Genomic DNA, 16090 nt, shown 5'->3' on the forward strand with positions numbered 1-16090 from the left:
GGCAGCACTGGAGGGAACCGTTTTTAACTAACCTTCTATAGTGTAGACGAGGTTTTAGGGAGTGGTGGTGTCTACATGTCTTGAATGGAGGGCTTTGTTCATATGGAATAGTACCTTCCCCCATGAATAATTCTGTTGATGTCAATAGGATTATTTGTGGAGTAAGGCACTATTCAGTGAGAGGAAGGGGCTCCGAAAGTAGCCCAGAGTTTGGATAAAGGTTGTCTGAATCATTGCAGCAAGGCACTCTGGGACTTTAGGGCCAGATTCTGCCCTCTTACTCATTAGTGGAACTACTCTTGGAGTAAGGTACTGCTCCATGCGATGAATGTGGCAGAGTCTGAGCCTTAGTAAATATAAATATGCACACCTTGTGCAGAAACCATACCCTACGTAGGATGACCACATGTCCCAATATTCAGGGCTTTGTCTTATATAGGCACCTATTACCTCCCCACCCCCTGCTGATTTTTCACACTTGCTGTCTGGTCACCCTAACTCTAGGTGAATCAGTTGAACTGATTAGCCCCTTTGTGAGGCAACATGACTGAAAGGTCATCAGATACCCTGTTTATCTAGGGTCAGTGTGAGGGTGAAGCCTGATCCTGTTTGCTGTACATTATTCTTATTTGCCTATTTGATTCTCCTTAAATAACTTGTTGCCATAAGAGCAACAGGTCCCTCCATACACTCAAGCCTTAGCCTCATTATTAGTAGCTTTTCATACCTCTTCATAAAGCAAGGTAAGTAGCTTCCCCTGTTCTGGGCTGCTTAACGTAGCTAAATATAGACTTTTCAAAGCACCACTTTAGAGCCTAATCCATACCTTTACTAAGCTTGACAAGTTGAAAGCAGTGGCATAAGCAGCTGATGCAGCTTCTTGGAGATATGAATCCTACAATTTTGTTTGACTTATGCTCATTTATGAGGTTTGTTTAAATTCTCTGATGGCTAATCTGGCATTTTTCTGCCTGCCCAAATAAATTTGTTAGTCTCCAAAGTGCCACAGGGACTCCTCGTTTTTTTTGTAAAATCCTTGACCCTAATGATCTGGATTGTTGTGATAATTTTCCTGTCCTTAATTTTTTTCTGTAGGTTTCCAAGTGAACAATTTAGAGAGAGAGTTTCTTTTGTATTTGTTGAAGTATTAGAGCAATGCCAACAGATACAGCCATATCTATATTTTTACACAGGAGTCAAAAAATTTTTATCGCCATACCGACCAGATAATGCTAGCAGTACAACTCAGGGACTGGACCTTCAAACAAATGGGCTAACATGGTAGAACTTGTTTGGCGCGGATCCACTTCTCCTCTCCCTTGCACTATTATAACTTTTAGCATTCACATTATTTAGGGTTCTTTCAGGAGAAAAGCATGTTTTGTATTATTTTGGTTGCAGGGCTTAGATGAACATATACAGTTCAACTCCGAATGAGCCTGGGGTACTGTCCACATAGCGAGTCACATTTTGTTAGTGCAAATGTTGAAAAACAGTCAAGAAGATTTCTGGCAGAAATTGGGACAGTGTTTTTTGAGATGGTAGTCAATAACCATGCTAGAGGAAGCCATGCTATAGACCACCTCCTGGTGCAGATGTTTTTAATGTGGTAGTCACAGGGTTTGTAATCATGTTAGATATAGATGCGAGTTGTGTTAAACTGGGTTTCAAAAATGGTTTCAGGCACACTTTTGCAAACACTAGTGTGGTCAGGGCTTTAGTGCATTTTAGGAGTCAAATATTTCTCCATCCATGTTTTAGTAAGACTCTCCACCTTCCCCAGATATTACAAGGAGATGGCCCATGCTGGTACTGCTGTAGTTGAGTGACTTGGGAGAGCATAATTTTATTGGCACAAATGGCGCTGTGACAAACCCCTATTGCCTGTCTCTGTGAAAGTGAAGTTCACTCATTTTTATAGTGGAGGAATGCACTCAGCTTTACCAATAGTCAGTTAAAGATTGTGGATCAGATTCTGACCCACAATATGTCCCCTTTGCACGCTGGAGCTCTACAGCTGAGGAGTTTCCTGGATCTAGCTCATCCTCCTTCCTCTGGCATAGGGGACATACCCCGCAGAAGGGTTACAGTCAGGGCACTCTGGCAATCCCTGGCTAGTGTAACAGCCCTTTGTGGCTGTTGTAACTAGTGTACGTTAGAGCAATCCTGAGACTGTCTAATTTATGTTGGGGACTGAACTAGTCCCTGGCAGCCCAGGGGATCAAGGCAAAGATGGTATAGATCTACCTTTGTCTCTCCCCCAGCCTTGGGTCCTGAGCGCAGCTTCTATGGAAGAAGGAATGGGGGGCTGTATCCTTAGGATTCCAGCCTGATTCATGGAGGACTGAAGTTCTCTTTTCTGTGCTTCAGATTTGCCTTACATAGTCTGGGCTGTTTTAGGCAGAACAAGCATGAAAAAAATCCTGTTTGCCTTTGCTCCTTGTGGAGTTTGATTATTTGTCTGGCTGCTCTCCACTTTGACTGTACAACAACTTCTTATCTCGGGTACTTCATTCCTTTGTAATGTAGTTTTGTTTTCCTCCTAGTGCTCTGGTTTGCCGTTGAATTGCATTCACACAGCGTGCCCGCAGGCTGCACTGTATTGTTACATATGTTGTGACATCCAAAATAATCTCAGTGGGTGTTCCGAGCAGCTGCCACAATACAACCTATTTTGGCAGCCAAAAGTGCAGTGAGCTTTGTGTGTCACCCTTTCCTTCTCTTCTTTATGACATTGTAACAGAGATGGAATCTACTTATGTTGTACATGTTGTATATTATTGTGTCCCTATCACTTGCCAGCATTGCCCTACTGTCTAACAACTGTCCGTAGGTATTTTGTAAAAGGGTTTGTGTTTTGTTTATTGCCTTTGGGGTGGATTGAATTTCCAGAACTGTGTGTAGATGGGAATATTATTTTGTCCCAGCCAGCTAAAGTGGTCTTTGTCAATGGAGCAAAGAAATTTTAGTCAGAGTCTCTACCACTCTGTAAGGGAGGCCCGTATTGAACTGGCAAACAAGTGTTTGGGAGACACCTCTTTCAGCACTCGCCCAGCCGTGTAGGCTGCAGTGGCATTTGACCTGACATTATGCATACAAAAGGGGTTCATTACATTTTTCCTTGATATACCCTTAATGGTTAACATGGCTGCATATTAATTGCAAAGTAAAATTTTTCATCACTTTGTGTATTTGCACCTTTAGAGCCAGACTGAGGATGGTCTATTTTTTTTTTTTTAATATTCCAGTTGTGTTGGCGTAGAAGAAGAGGAGGCACCAGATATTGATATCTATCATTGTCCGAACTGTGAGAAAACCCATGGAAAGTCTACTTGTAAGTATACATGCTTGATTCCTGTGCCATCTCAAGTTTAAGCAATGGCTAGTTTCTCAATTTTTGGTTATAAAAAGATATATTTTAATTTAAGTGTGTTTCTTACTGTTATATGTGGCAGTCCTGCTATAGTGGGATTCAAAACATAAGGGTAACAAAGATGGGGTACTTGGACTGGGACTAGGGAGATGTGAATTCATTTCCTTGCTTAGCCTAGCCCAGTCATTGTATGTAACCTAGGGCAAATCATTCTATCTACCCTGTGCTCAGTCCCACATCTGTAAAATGAAGATAACACTTCCCTACCTAACCGAGGTGTTGAGGATAAAATCCATTAATGAGGCACTTAGGTACAGGCTGTAATAGTTCCTGGATAGGTAGATAGATCTGATACAGTCACTTATAGTAATTACACTATGGCTTTTGTCGTCTGATAACAAGAATAAAAAAACACTGTATTATGTCTGGCATGCACATGTGGTTAAATGGCAATTTTGGTTAAAATTTTAGGGTACACTGGGGGAGCTGGTTCTTTCTCAGACAAAATTCCCACCTGTATGAAAAGATTGCTGATGTGAGTGCAGGTTTTACCTAATAAAGAACTGCAGGATGTTTTTGCTTTGATCAAATGAATTAAAGAATTCTGTTTACTATACAAGAATGTCCTTTCCCCAATCATTGTGAAAAACTAAATGCTTAATTTAAAAGCATTTTATTATAAATATGCTACCAATTGGCAGAGATTGTCGCTGTTATGCAACAAACTACAATTAAGACCATGTAGAGGAAAAATATTACCCTAATTTTCCTCTAGGTGGGTTTGAAAGCATCACCCTGCTTATTTTTCAAATTTGTGGTGACATACATACATCAGGAATAGGTCAAACAAATAACTACAAGTCATCCTCAAAGTGAATCATTTAGCAATAAAATGGCTTGTCTGGAAAAGAAGTGGTATGACTGAAGATTCGCAGAGTCAATCATTGCCTCATTGTGGGAGATAAAGCATGATTTTTCTAGATTCTGAGTGAAATTCTTGGGTTACGTTAAAATCTATTTGATGCTTTTCTTGCTTCCACTTGGCTGTAAATTATGAATGATGGAAGACACCTAGTTTTCAATGTGGAAAAAAAATCAGACAGAAGAAGCATAAGTTTATAGTCAGGAATTAAATTTTAATTACATAAGAAAACATGGGTGTGTAATCTTAGAATTCAACCACTGGCTGCTTCAATAAGAAGATATACAAGAGTAATATATCAATTATGACAAGTAGAGCTGAAATAACAGCTAACTTCTAATTCTTGGCTTTCCATTCCTTAACAAAATCTGCCTTTGGCAAAATGTCTCCCACAGTCAGTATTGCACAGTATGGTAGATATAAAGGTGCTGTATCAAAAACACTGCGACTGCAACAGTCTTGTAAACATATGTGGTTGCAGCTGTGGCAGAAGTAGAGTGTCATAGTACAACAACAACGCGATGAGGGTGTTTTTCACTGTTTTATCTAAGTTACCGTATCCTGACCTCACAAAATCAGTCATTAGAGTGGAATAGTGTAAAGACCTGCAACGTTAGTGCTGGTGTCTTAGTTTATTGCTGGAATATCACAAACTGATTTGCTTGATCTGTATGTTTATAGTTTCTCAAAATGAACAGCAATTTTCAAGAACATTTAAAAAAAACCCCAATTATGTAGGTTCTTATAGCCATAAAATAAAAGGGATATAAGTCACGTTGCAAAAATGAAATGTCAGGGTGTGATCCTTCCACCATTTCATGTGGTGTGTGTGTAACTGCAACAGACTGGAAAAATTAGGGACCAGTCTTGAAGTGAAAGCAGGAACAGGCCCTATGTTAAGTTATTCTGTCATACAGTTGTGTGCAGCGTGTTTCCGGACTTGTATGAGATTATGAATTTCATTTGTGGTTAACTGTTACAATCAATGTTCCCTCTAATTTTTGACAGGCCGTGTGTGCAAAAAAATTCTTCTCTGCAAATTGTTATGCTTCTGTGCAAATTTTTGTGCGCATGGTGTTTTGCCATGTGCGCGGGGTTTAGGATCTGTGTGCGTGCGCACAGCTTAGAGGGAACAGTGGTTACAATATATGTGTAAACTAGCTCGGTTATTTTGCAGTATCAATTTTGTATTAAATGAGTAGGTGTTTTTCCAGATATGATATTTCACTGCCAAGAATTAATTATTGCAAGGCTAGCAAAGAGAAGCACATATTCACTGATTGTCTCTGTTATGTAACTTGCATGGATTTTAAATATATTTATACTTCTGGTGAACGCGTTCCATGATGTATGCTCTCCAGATGTCAAATTTAAAAATCATTTTCCTTTTCTTACATTATCCTCTTTAGCAATGTCACTTGGTGACTACTATTTCCGAAAATTGCTTGTGACATTTAAAGTCATTTTGATTTAATGAAATTTGGTGATACTTCTGTTTGGAGAAAAAAATACACATGTTCACAAATACATTTCTGATGTTATTTAAATTTAAGTGCTCTATTTAGATAAACTTCGTTCATTTTCATAACACCGGGGAAAACATTTGGCCTGATTTCCTTCACACCCGTGAAAATCAGGAGAAATTCCACTGAAATCAATGAAGTTACAGTGATATAAATAAAAGGGGAATCACGCTCAAATGTTTGAAATAGTGTCAATCAAAAGATAACAAAACGAGCTTATAGATGTCCTTTGGTTCTAAATACATTTATGTACGTTTAAGTATACATCTGAATTCATGTGGTATATTCAGCTTGAGACAGAAGTTGGAGAATATAGTTATTAGAGCTGGTTGAAAAAGCTGATATCTTCATGACAATTTTTTTCACTCAGTTTTCTCAAAAAAAAAAAAAATCTTTTGCCAGCCAACTTTTAGTGTTACGGAAATTTTTAGTAAATTCAAAATTTTGATGGACAAGTTTTGCAAAAATATTTCTGCATTCTTTGCTAAAACCCCCCACAACCCTGCATTTTTTTTTTGGCCAGCTCTGGTAGTTGTTTATCATTTTAAATTATATATTACATTTCTGTTGTAGTTGTTCCCAGAGGCCCAAATCAAATATTCCTCACTGTGGTACGCATTCTACAAACATGTAGTAAAGAAATTGGCTGAAACTGGTTGTGTAATCCCTGATAGAATGCTGTACTACATGATGCAGCCTCTAAGAGGGAGATTTCAAATGGGAATTAGGAATCTATAGATTTTTCAATAGGAAAAATGCCCTTTGTGAAAATATCGCCCTAAATTGCAATGTTATTTCAGAGTGTGCTGATTGAAAAGAGTTGCAACGAGTATTTATTATAATCTACAGCTTCTTGACTTTGTCTAGATATGTAGGCAATTTTGAGGAAAAATAAAAGAAGGGGTATGATAGAATCCCTTTAATGACCCGCCTGGTTAGCTGGGCCAGTTGATATGGAACAGAACCAGAATGTGGGGAGATGGGTGGGGGTCATGGGAAGGGAAAGTGGGAGGGAGGGAGTGGTGTACATATTGAGGTTGATTCCTATGTTACTGGGAGTATTGAACTAATACACTAAGCCTGAGGGCCATTAAGATAAAGAACTAGCAGCTTTAATGACTATATCCAGCTAGGCTGGAGAGCAGCATGGAACTAATAAAACCAGCGTGTGTTGTACAAAACCTGGGAAGGATTCTTTGGTAGATGTCTCTACTTCCAAAGTCCGGGCCACCCTACAGAGGTGACTTTTCCAGGTCTCAGGATGTTATAGTTTGGGCCTCCCATCTCCCCAGCTCCTTTGGTAGTCAAAGAGTAAGTGTGGGGGGAGGGGGAGGGCTGTGGAAGGGCACATGTCCAGTCATGGTGATAGAGGCAGGTGGCTTTCTTCCACAAAACTAGTTTGAACATAAGAAAAGTTTGGGTTTGCTTTGAGGTTTTGTGGAGTCTCAGGTTTCATATTTTATCCTAACCAGCTTGCCCACCTTTAGGTACAATATGAACCCAGGGTACAAAAAGAAAGTGAAAACTCTGAGGGCAGAAAGGTTAAAATAAGGGGAGACTGCATTTCTGATGTCAGTAATTTCCTACCGCAATAAACACCCCATGTGAGTCTAAAAGCAGGAGCAGCTGAGAGATTTAATGCTGATAATTGGTAAAAACTGGAATGGTTCTTCTTGGCCAGTGTTAAGTGACTGTTGAAAAGAAAAGTCAGAAGCAAGTTGACTTGATTTGACTGTGCATATTTCAGCTGATCCCATTTCCCTGATCAGCTTGCCTAAATGTCTGTGATTCATTAAGAGCATGAGCCAGGGGCATTCTGCTCTGCCCCATCAACATAGTATGAGTCTGGCTTGCATTTTGAAGCATGGTAATGAAAGGCGCTCCAAAAACTGGATTGGATGTGAACTTGTGTCTTTTTATATTGAACATGGATACTAGATTTTCTTGCCAGAATGAGGCATTTTGTATTTAGGGCCTGATCCAAAGCCACTTGAATTCAATGACAAGACTTCCACTGACTTTGGGTCAGGCCCTTGGAGAGGTGTGGCAAAGAAAGAGCATGTTCATAATGATCTATTCTACAAATTGAGAGAGCAGAAGAGAAGATTTTCTGGGAGGTTTACAATAAAGATTAAGTGTGTAGTCTGGCAAGTACAAAATGTTATCCAGAGCCTGCATTCGCTTAATGCTTGTGATAGCCGTAGAGCTCAGCAATTATCCGTCTGGTTTCCCTTATGTTACAAACGAACATGGTTCAGTATGTAATAGATCTTCAGGCTACAGTGTAATTGTCTAATGGTGGGTCAGAACACAATGTTAAAATTAACAGTGCTGCATAGTGGGCTTCTCTTTTCTTGGCTTGCATAGGAAGTACTACTAAGAACTTTCTCTCACAGAATGTCTTAATAAAGACCCCTACTTAGCATATGGTGCTGTCCAATTCACTCTCTTTCAGTGAAAAAGAAAAGAAATTGGCATAAACACGATACCGGGCAGTCAACAGAGGTCAAACCCGTACAGAATGGGAGTCAAGTCTTCATAAAGGAACTTCGAAGTCGAACTTTTCCGAGGTAGGTTATTCAGCTATGTAAGTGAAAGTGCGATTACTGTGATGCACGTGGCCAATTATAATTTGTGCTCAAGTGGAGGAGGAACTGTGGTGAATGTTGTTTGCTTAGTTTATATACAGCATAGGGAGAGGAGTGAATGAAAGAGAACTCCCCATGTGAACGTTTGCCATGTAAAGACCTAGTTTTAAGCTAATTTCACAGTCTTTAAGTCTTTAGTGATTGTCATTACGTGTAATGGCCCAAATTCTCCTCTCAGTTACATTGGTGCAGCACTATTAAAACAGGTGCTTTCCCCAGTTAGCTGGGTCCTGTTCCCTACTAACACCTGTAAAACGGGCGCTGAAGGGGTCCTGGGAAGAAGTAGCATCTAGAAGGAATCCTGTTACTATATCTTTAAGGATCTGGAGCCTTGCAGTGAGAGGGGTGGAGGCTCCACTCTCACCCAGCCAATAAAGAATGAGCTGGGAGAAGGGGCCAGCATAAATGCTGCCTCCTTCATAGCAGGGCAGATGCTTGTGGATACGGCAAGGAGTAAGAAGGCTCCTCCAGGGTCCTGAGTTATCAGGGAGAAAACAGCTGTGGAGGAAGTTCTGCCTGCTGAATTCTCCTTGCCTGAGGGTGGAAGGGCTGACTGGGAAGAGGGCCAGGTGGAAGAGCAGCTGCCTGAGGCTCTACAGCTGGCCTAAAGTACAACTCCAGCTCCAAGGAGGAATTGCTAGGAGGCTCCTGTCTTAAGGAGAGGGACACAAGGTTTGTCCAAAGTACAGCCCAGCTCTGGGACAAGGGCTGGGACCTCATGAACAGGGGAGGTAATTGAACGAGACTCTTGCATGGACCCAGAGAGGGCGTGGACTTGAGCAGCTAAATAAGTTAGTTGCTCTCTGTAGAAGGAATGAATAAATCAGACCCCACAAAGAGTGGTTGAACTAATCTGGTGTGAACTAATCGCTGAGTGCAACGAACCTTCAGGGCCATGACAGGCCGCAAGCATGCATGCTGGAGCGTCACGCCCTACGACATTGCCACACACTAATACTTAGGTGAGAAACCTGATGAATTACGTTCCGTGCTCAAGCATAGTGTAGACTTTTCTGAAGTTCATCTCAGCTTGAACAGAAAAGTAGCCACATCCTTAGTTGCTACAGTAACAAAAACTTGTTTGGGGTATTGATAGTGAGCATTTTACACATTTATTTTGTAACTCTGTACCTCTATTCATCAGAATGATTATTTTTTCTGGTTCTTATAAGTGGATCTAAGTAACAATTGAGACTATTTCACAATCATGTTTGGAGGCAGGTAGAGCGTACTCGGTAAATACAAAAGTTCTATAATTTATGGAGAAGATTGCCTTAATTTAAAATATCTGCCCCCAAATCATTACTCTATGGGAAATCAGCTGCAAATTTATTTGCCAAAGCTTCTCTTTTGTGAACATTGTGTATAGGTGTATTTTTCACTTAACTTAATGCTTAACAATTTTACTTCTATGATTTTAGACCTTTGAACTCTTTGGTTTTCAGCTTAGCCGTTTTTGGACTGGCCACTTAAAACTATGTTTACCAAATTTTGCAGCTATATTAATAGATTTTAAGGCCAGAAACGACCATTATGATAATCTAGTCTGACCTTCTGCTTAACACAGGCCACAGAATTTAACCAAAGTGGTTCTTGCAATTACTAGGTGAAACACAATAGAATATTCAACAGATTTAAAATATCAAGTGGCCACATTTAAACTGCTTAGCTGGAGCAGATTGACAAATTCCTTCTCAAACTTTTGTTTTTGGGGGGTGGGGAGTGATTTTTGCTGGATCTCTTCAACTGCCGGTCACTCCAGTGGGAGGTGAAGGCACTTGACACCTTAAAAGGAGATGATCAACAGCTTGAGGGATCTGGCACTGATTTATTCAAATCAGGAGTCTGACTTTCACCTGGTCCATGTTCATGTGCATTCACGTGTGTGCTCCCAAATCAGGGAGGTTCGCATGCAGTTGTAGGTCTTGCATTTGCATCTTTCTTGGCTTTGAGTCATTCTGCAGCTTCTGTAAATTTGGCCCTCAGTTTGTTTTCACCATTTTCTGCTCAAGATGGATCGTGCTCAAAAGAGAATCCCCGATGCTGAAGCAGAGGTTCCAAGGAGGAGTTTGCAAACAGTTCATCACAGGATTTATCCCTCAGCCATTTACAGTTGTGATGTTAGTAAAACAAAAAACTTTTGGGCCCTTTGCTATTTTAAGACTGACTTAATAATGAAAATAGTTGGTGCAGTTGAAACCTGCAGACGTTCACAGATCAAAACCCACACTAACTGTCCAGATCTTACAAACCCACAAAGGGGCTTTTTTTTAATGTTTAAGTTGAAACCTCTTGCCTGTGTCATAGCACAAAGCTGAGGTGAAATTGTGTTACTGAAACCCACCGAAAGCCATAAACCTTGTGGTCAAGGAATCCAAGGACCGACTGAGATCAGAGGAAATAGGGAGGGGAGAGCCAAAAAAGAAAGTGGGACAAAAATGGAACTCTGCCTTGTGATAATGTGCTCATTTCATTTCCTGTGTTCCAGGCCTAAAGAAAGTTAACTTTGTCAGCTTGATTTTACACTTTTATTTTGGGTCTTTACCGATTTCTTTGCCTCCCCCACAAACAACAAATCAGTATCTCCCAAGGGCCTTAAATTCAATACATTAAACAAAACCACTAAAACACTTTAAAAAAAATTACATTTAAAATCAGCCTGCTGGTCCCAAAGTACACATTAAAATATCACATCAGGCAGTGAGGTTGGCTATCTGGGCGGAGCCGCTCTAGAATTTGGAGATCAGTTTGGAGGCAGGGCTGGTAGCAGGGAGAGGTAAATGATGCATTTGAGATGCTTGGACCCATATTTTGGCACTCAGTGGGGTATTTAGGGGAAAGGGGGGTAAGAGATTATTCCACCAGGGCTCAGTAATACATATTGTGCCTGGCTTATCATGGCTGACTGGGATTCAGCTCCTACATTATTAATACCAAAGTAGCATTAAAATGAAAACATGTAAATCCCACAATTTTCAGGTGCCTCAACCTAGCTGACAAGTTTCAGAGTAACAGCCGTGTTAGTCTGTATTCGCAAAAAGAAAAGGAGGACTTGTGGCACCTTAGAGACTAACCAATTTATTTAGTCTCTAAGGTGCCACAAGTACTCCTTTTCTAGTTGACAAGGCCTCTGTTTCTGAATAACAGCTGCCAACTGCTCTGGTGGATACAGAGCTCCTTTCATTGAGCTCCTTCCTATCTGTGAGCTTCTGTGGACTCTTACGGGACCAAATTCATTGGTGACTTCGACATGCGAGTTACATGTGGGGTGTTCTTGGGCTGTGATGCAAGCATAAGAGTTTAAGTGGTAAACCAATGTAATGTGAACCAGCTGGGCATTCACTGGGTGAATAACCTGAATGTAATTTCTATGCTGAGTGGCAGAGCATGTATAGCAGAAAAGTGACAGGAGAATTTAAAAGAAGAAGAATATAAAGCATCCAACCCATACTTTATCTGGCAGTTTCCTGTTAGTTTCTGTTCCTGCTACATCTCTCCCATTTGCACCTCCTTAACATGTGTAGATTACCTTAATTTTGCATTCCCAAACTGGTGCAAGTTGCACAACTTATGTCTCTTACACGCCTTTTATGTCCCATTTACACTCACAGTGTAACTTGCATCACCAGTGAATTTGTCAGAGGACCTTTTATGGGATCTGCACCTGTTTACACCAGTGACAGGTGAATTTGGCTCATTCCATTTAACACTCTCCTGTAATGTAATGGCTCCACCCTTTGCTTCTTGTTCCTAGTTAAATAGCTTCTCTTCAAGTTCACAGATTGCATAGAGTTTAGGTGGAGCTCATCTTTAGGTAAGTATCTTTTACCTCAAGAGGTATCCTTGTTCCTTAAAGCATAAAACCCTCCATGAGCTAATACCACCTCTTCTGCATCTTGGGGCACCAGATATCCATCTAGGACTAATAGCACTTAATTTCTCAGAAGGCCGTCTCTGGGGATCTGCTCCTTGACTTACTAGATTCATAGACTTTAAGGTCAGAACAGACCATTATGATTGTCTAGTCTGACCTCCTGCACAACTATTTTGGTCCTTAGATCAGATTCTCAAGGCTCACTCTTTGCACCTTAATGGCACCTAGGTGCATGAAAAGCACTGTATCTACCAAGGAAGTAATATCTGCTACATGAACACATGTCTGGCAACATACCATATGGATCTGTTATCATCAGAATGCTGGCTTTTATATGTGTGGTTTCTGAAAAAATCCTCTTCCAGTGCCCTTACCCGTCTGTACACTGAGTATCTGAAATATTCCCAATAGGAATTATTCAGTTTACCTCTCGATCATCTTTCACTAATTTACACAGTGCTTGGAACTTGTTATAAGGCTCCAGAAACAGCCTGGCCCCTTAGAGTGGTTACCACTGTCTTCATCTTTTTCCTATTTGTATCTAGTCCTCTTGTCCACCAAGCGTCTCCTCCTCTGGACAGTTGGCATAGTCATCTAGCTAAAGAATCTATCAATAAACTTCTCACTTTCTCCAGTGTGAGGCTTTCAATTGGGTTCATGAATCCTGGGGAAAGTTAAGAATTCCAGAACGTCATTCAGAAATTCACCCATCTGACACTGAGTGCACTTTCTCCTGCTTCCAACTGGCACTAAGCTATCCTCAATAGAGCTTGATCTCAAAATCTACTCACCCATGCACAAAAAGCCCCAGATCCTGGTACTCAAACAGCTGCATCATTTGAACTTTGGAATCCCATTATGCGTGTCTGGATTAGAGCGACAAAGAGAGGGACTTTCCTAACAGCTTGCCTGTATTCAAAACAAACCCACCTTTCAGCAAAGAACTCCAGTCAAGACTATGCCGTAGTTGTATCTTATGCACTGACACACTGAGAAGCTACAGGTTTCGGAGTAGCAGCCGTGTTAGTCTGTATTTGAAAAAGAAAAGGAGGACTTGTGGCACCTTAGAGTCTAACAAATCTATTTGAGCATAAGCTTTTGTGAGCTACAGCTCACTTCATCGGATGCATTCGTGAGCTGTAGCTCACGAAAGCTTATGCTCAAATAAATTGGTTAGTCTCTAAGGTGCCACAAGTCCTCCTGTTCACTTCACCATGGCAGTATGAGTGTTTGTATACCTGCTTCATCTGTCACTAACTCAGGCAGCTGCAGTTCAGAACTAACACAGGAGAGGGCAGTCCAACATTAGTCTTAAGTGTTTCTGGAGTTGTACTGAAGGGTCTATTATCACCCCCTTGGTGCAAGTATGAATTTGTGTTATGGCTGTTGTTGCCTGTGTGCCCACTTTGTATGGGAGAATAGATCTCTCGGTATACACAGTAGTGCACTATTAAAAATATCTTCACGAGCTTAAAGAAACTTCATACTTGTCCAAGTAACTAATTTCCCCATAGGCCTAGGTAGACTCAGAGGAGAAAATAGCATTTGTTAGAGCTTTTCCTAAAGGACTGTTACTATATGGGGACTTGTAGTCATAGAATCATTAATCATTTTCACAGCGATCGTGCCTTTGAAAATGTTTGTTAAAATATTTTAGTAGTGAGAAGCTCCAGAGGTTGGATTTCTGAAACTTCTGCGTTTAGTTTATCTATATTTGGTAAAACTGTTGCATTGTATCAGTTTTTGTTAATTACTGTAAGACTTTAGTGTTTGACTATGAGTTTTAAAGAGTTTAAGTGAATAATTTTCCTTAACGTTACATAACATTTTGAATGTTGGCTTCTTCAAATTGGAATATTTAACACTGTTGATGTGTCTGCATTTTGCACTGATAACTGTTCTCCACACCCATTGAAATTGGTTCATTAACACAAAGTGTTATCTTTGATGTTTTCAGTAGTTTAGGCACATGAATTTATTCCGGCATATTTAAGCATGCTTCACATATTTTGCAATAAATTGATTCATGATTTCAGTCTCATGCATATAATTGGAGTGTTGCAATCAAATGTGAACCTGAATAGAGTTCAGTGGAATGCAGTTAGCTATCTAGTCACAAAGAGGCCTGATTCTTCACTACCTTGCGCCTTGTATAGTCACTTAAATCTATTCAACGTTGATGTAAAATGCTATGCATTTAACACACTGCTTGCAAAGGTGTGAATGACTACACAAAGTGCTAGGAGTGGAGATCCAGGCTTCCAATTTCTAGCTGTTATGAATTTATTTCCTAAAGACTTCATGATTTATTAATATTCCTGGTTTGGGCTCCTCTTCTTATAGATCCAGGTTTTTGGCCTGATTCTCAGATGCCCTGAGCACTTACAACTCTCATTCAAGACATTGGGATTTTGGGGTACTTGGGAACTTTCCATATCATGCCCTTAATAAGAAAAGAAATGTAATAATTTTAGTGGCAACATGCAAAGTCTTACCTTTTGTGACCAGTGAATAGCTGACTACAATTAGTGGGCAGAATTATACCCTCGCCTGGAACTGAAAGAAGAATTTGTCTACTAAATTTATCAGAGAAAAGTTGTAAATTAGAATTGTTGGATAAACAAAACAAGTAAATGTGTGTGTGAGAGAGAGACAGAGATAGATAGATAGATATATAAAAAACACACACACAGGTACTTGCTGTTGAACGAATGTGCTTTTGACTGTTTTTGAATACATGTACTTATATATAATGGGATGAGGTATTAAACTGCCAGTCATAAGATCCAGCATACAAAATTCATATTCAGTTTTATTTGACACACTGACTTCAGTAGAACCATGACTTCTTTCCTATTGTTTATAATTTCCAATAGCAAAATTCACATTACACTATTAAAGGTGCCTAAGGGAGTTAGGTGTTCAGTTTCCATTGAGTTTCAATGGGATTTGGGCACCTAACTACCATATGCTCTTTTGAAAATCCCAGCATTTCGTCAATAGAAGTAGAAGCCAAGGACATTGTTTTGGATTGTTTCAAAAATATCAAGCTATCTGATTAACCAAAGCATGAGGTACTTGGCATAAGTTATCACTGGCATCTTATGGCTTGGAACGACTTGTATATAATTGTATCCTTTCAGTAAAGAAATCAAAAAGATGCTGAATTTGGATGTGAAATATCTTAGCACGGTAACTGTGTTTGTGTTTCTAGTGCTGAAGATGTGGTAGTGAAAGTGACCGGAAGCCAGCTAACAACAGAGTACTTGGACGAAAATGGATTCACAGAGCCTATCCTGGTTCCGAAGAAGGATGGCTTGGGCTTAGCAGTACCCGCACCTACATTCTACGTCAGTGATGTTGAAAACTACGTCGGTACGTATTTGTCTAGAGAGTGGTGTAATATTTGTTTGCTGCTGCTTTCAGTCATGCCATTTCAGCCTCACCCTGTCATGCGTAAAACCAGAGTAAACCAGCAGGGAATCAGGCCTCTTTGGTTTTTGATACTTATTTAAATCAAGCTCCTGACAAATGCTTGGGAGAAGAACTCTTTGAGCGATTTCCCTCCCCCCCTCCCCACTCTCATCGTCTGCTTCTTTGAGGGAAGGTGAGATTTGATGGGCCAGATCCTCGGCAGGAGTAAATCAGTGTCAGTGGAGCTAATCCCATTTATGCCAATTGAGGATTAGGCCCATAATATCACTGGCATTAATCAGTAAAAAACAAATGGGGGGAAAATGATGATAAAAT

General features: G+C 40.2%; 1 protein-coding gene across 3 annotated transcripts in view; it reads left to right on the forward strand.

The window, feature by feature from the left end:
• The window catches only part of PHF2 (PHD finger protein 2), a 142074-nt gene that overhangs the window by 69498 nt on the left and 56486 nt on the right, over nt 1-16090 (forward strand). For all 3 annotated transcript variants that reach the window (XM_037903782.2, XM_043550692.1, XM_037903781.2), the window contains 3 exons: nt 3249-3334; nt 8274-8388; nt 15555-15715. In XM_037903782.2, the coding sequence (XP_037759710.1) occupies nt 3249-3334; nt 8274-8388; nt 15555-15715 (362 nt within the window). The remainder of the gene's footprint in view (nt 1-3248; nt 3335-8273; nt 8389-15554; nt 15716-16090) is intronic.

Source organism: Chelonia mydas, chromosome 7 (genome assembly GCF_015237465.2).
Source record: "Chelonia mydas isolate rCheMyd1 chromosome 7, rCheMyd1.pri.v2, whole genome shotgun sequence".
NCBI classification, from domain to species: Eukaryota; Metazoa; Chordata; order Testudines; family Cheloniidae; genus Chelonia; species Chelonia mydas.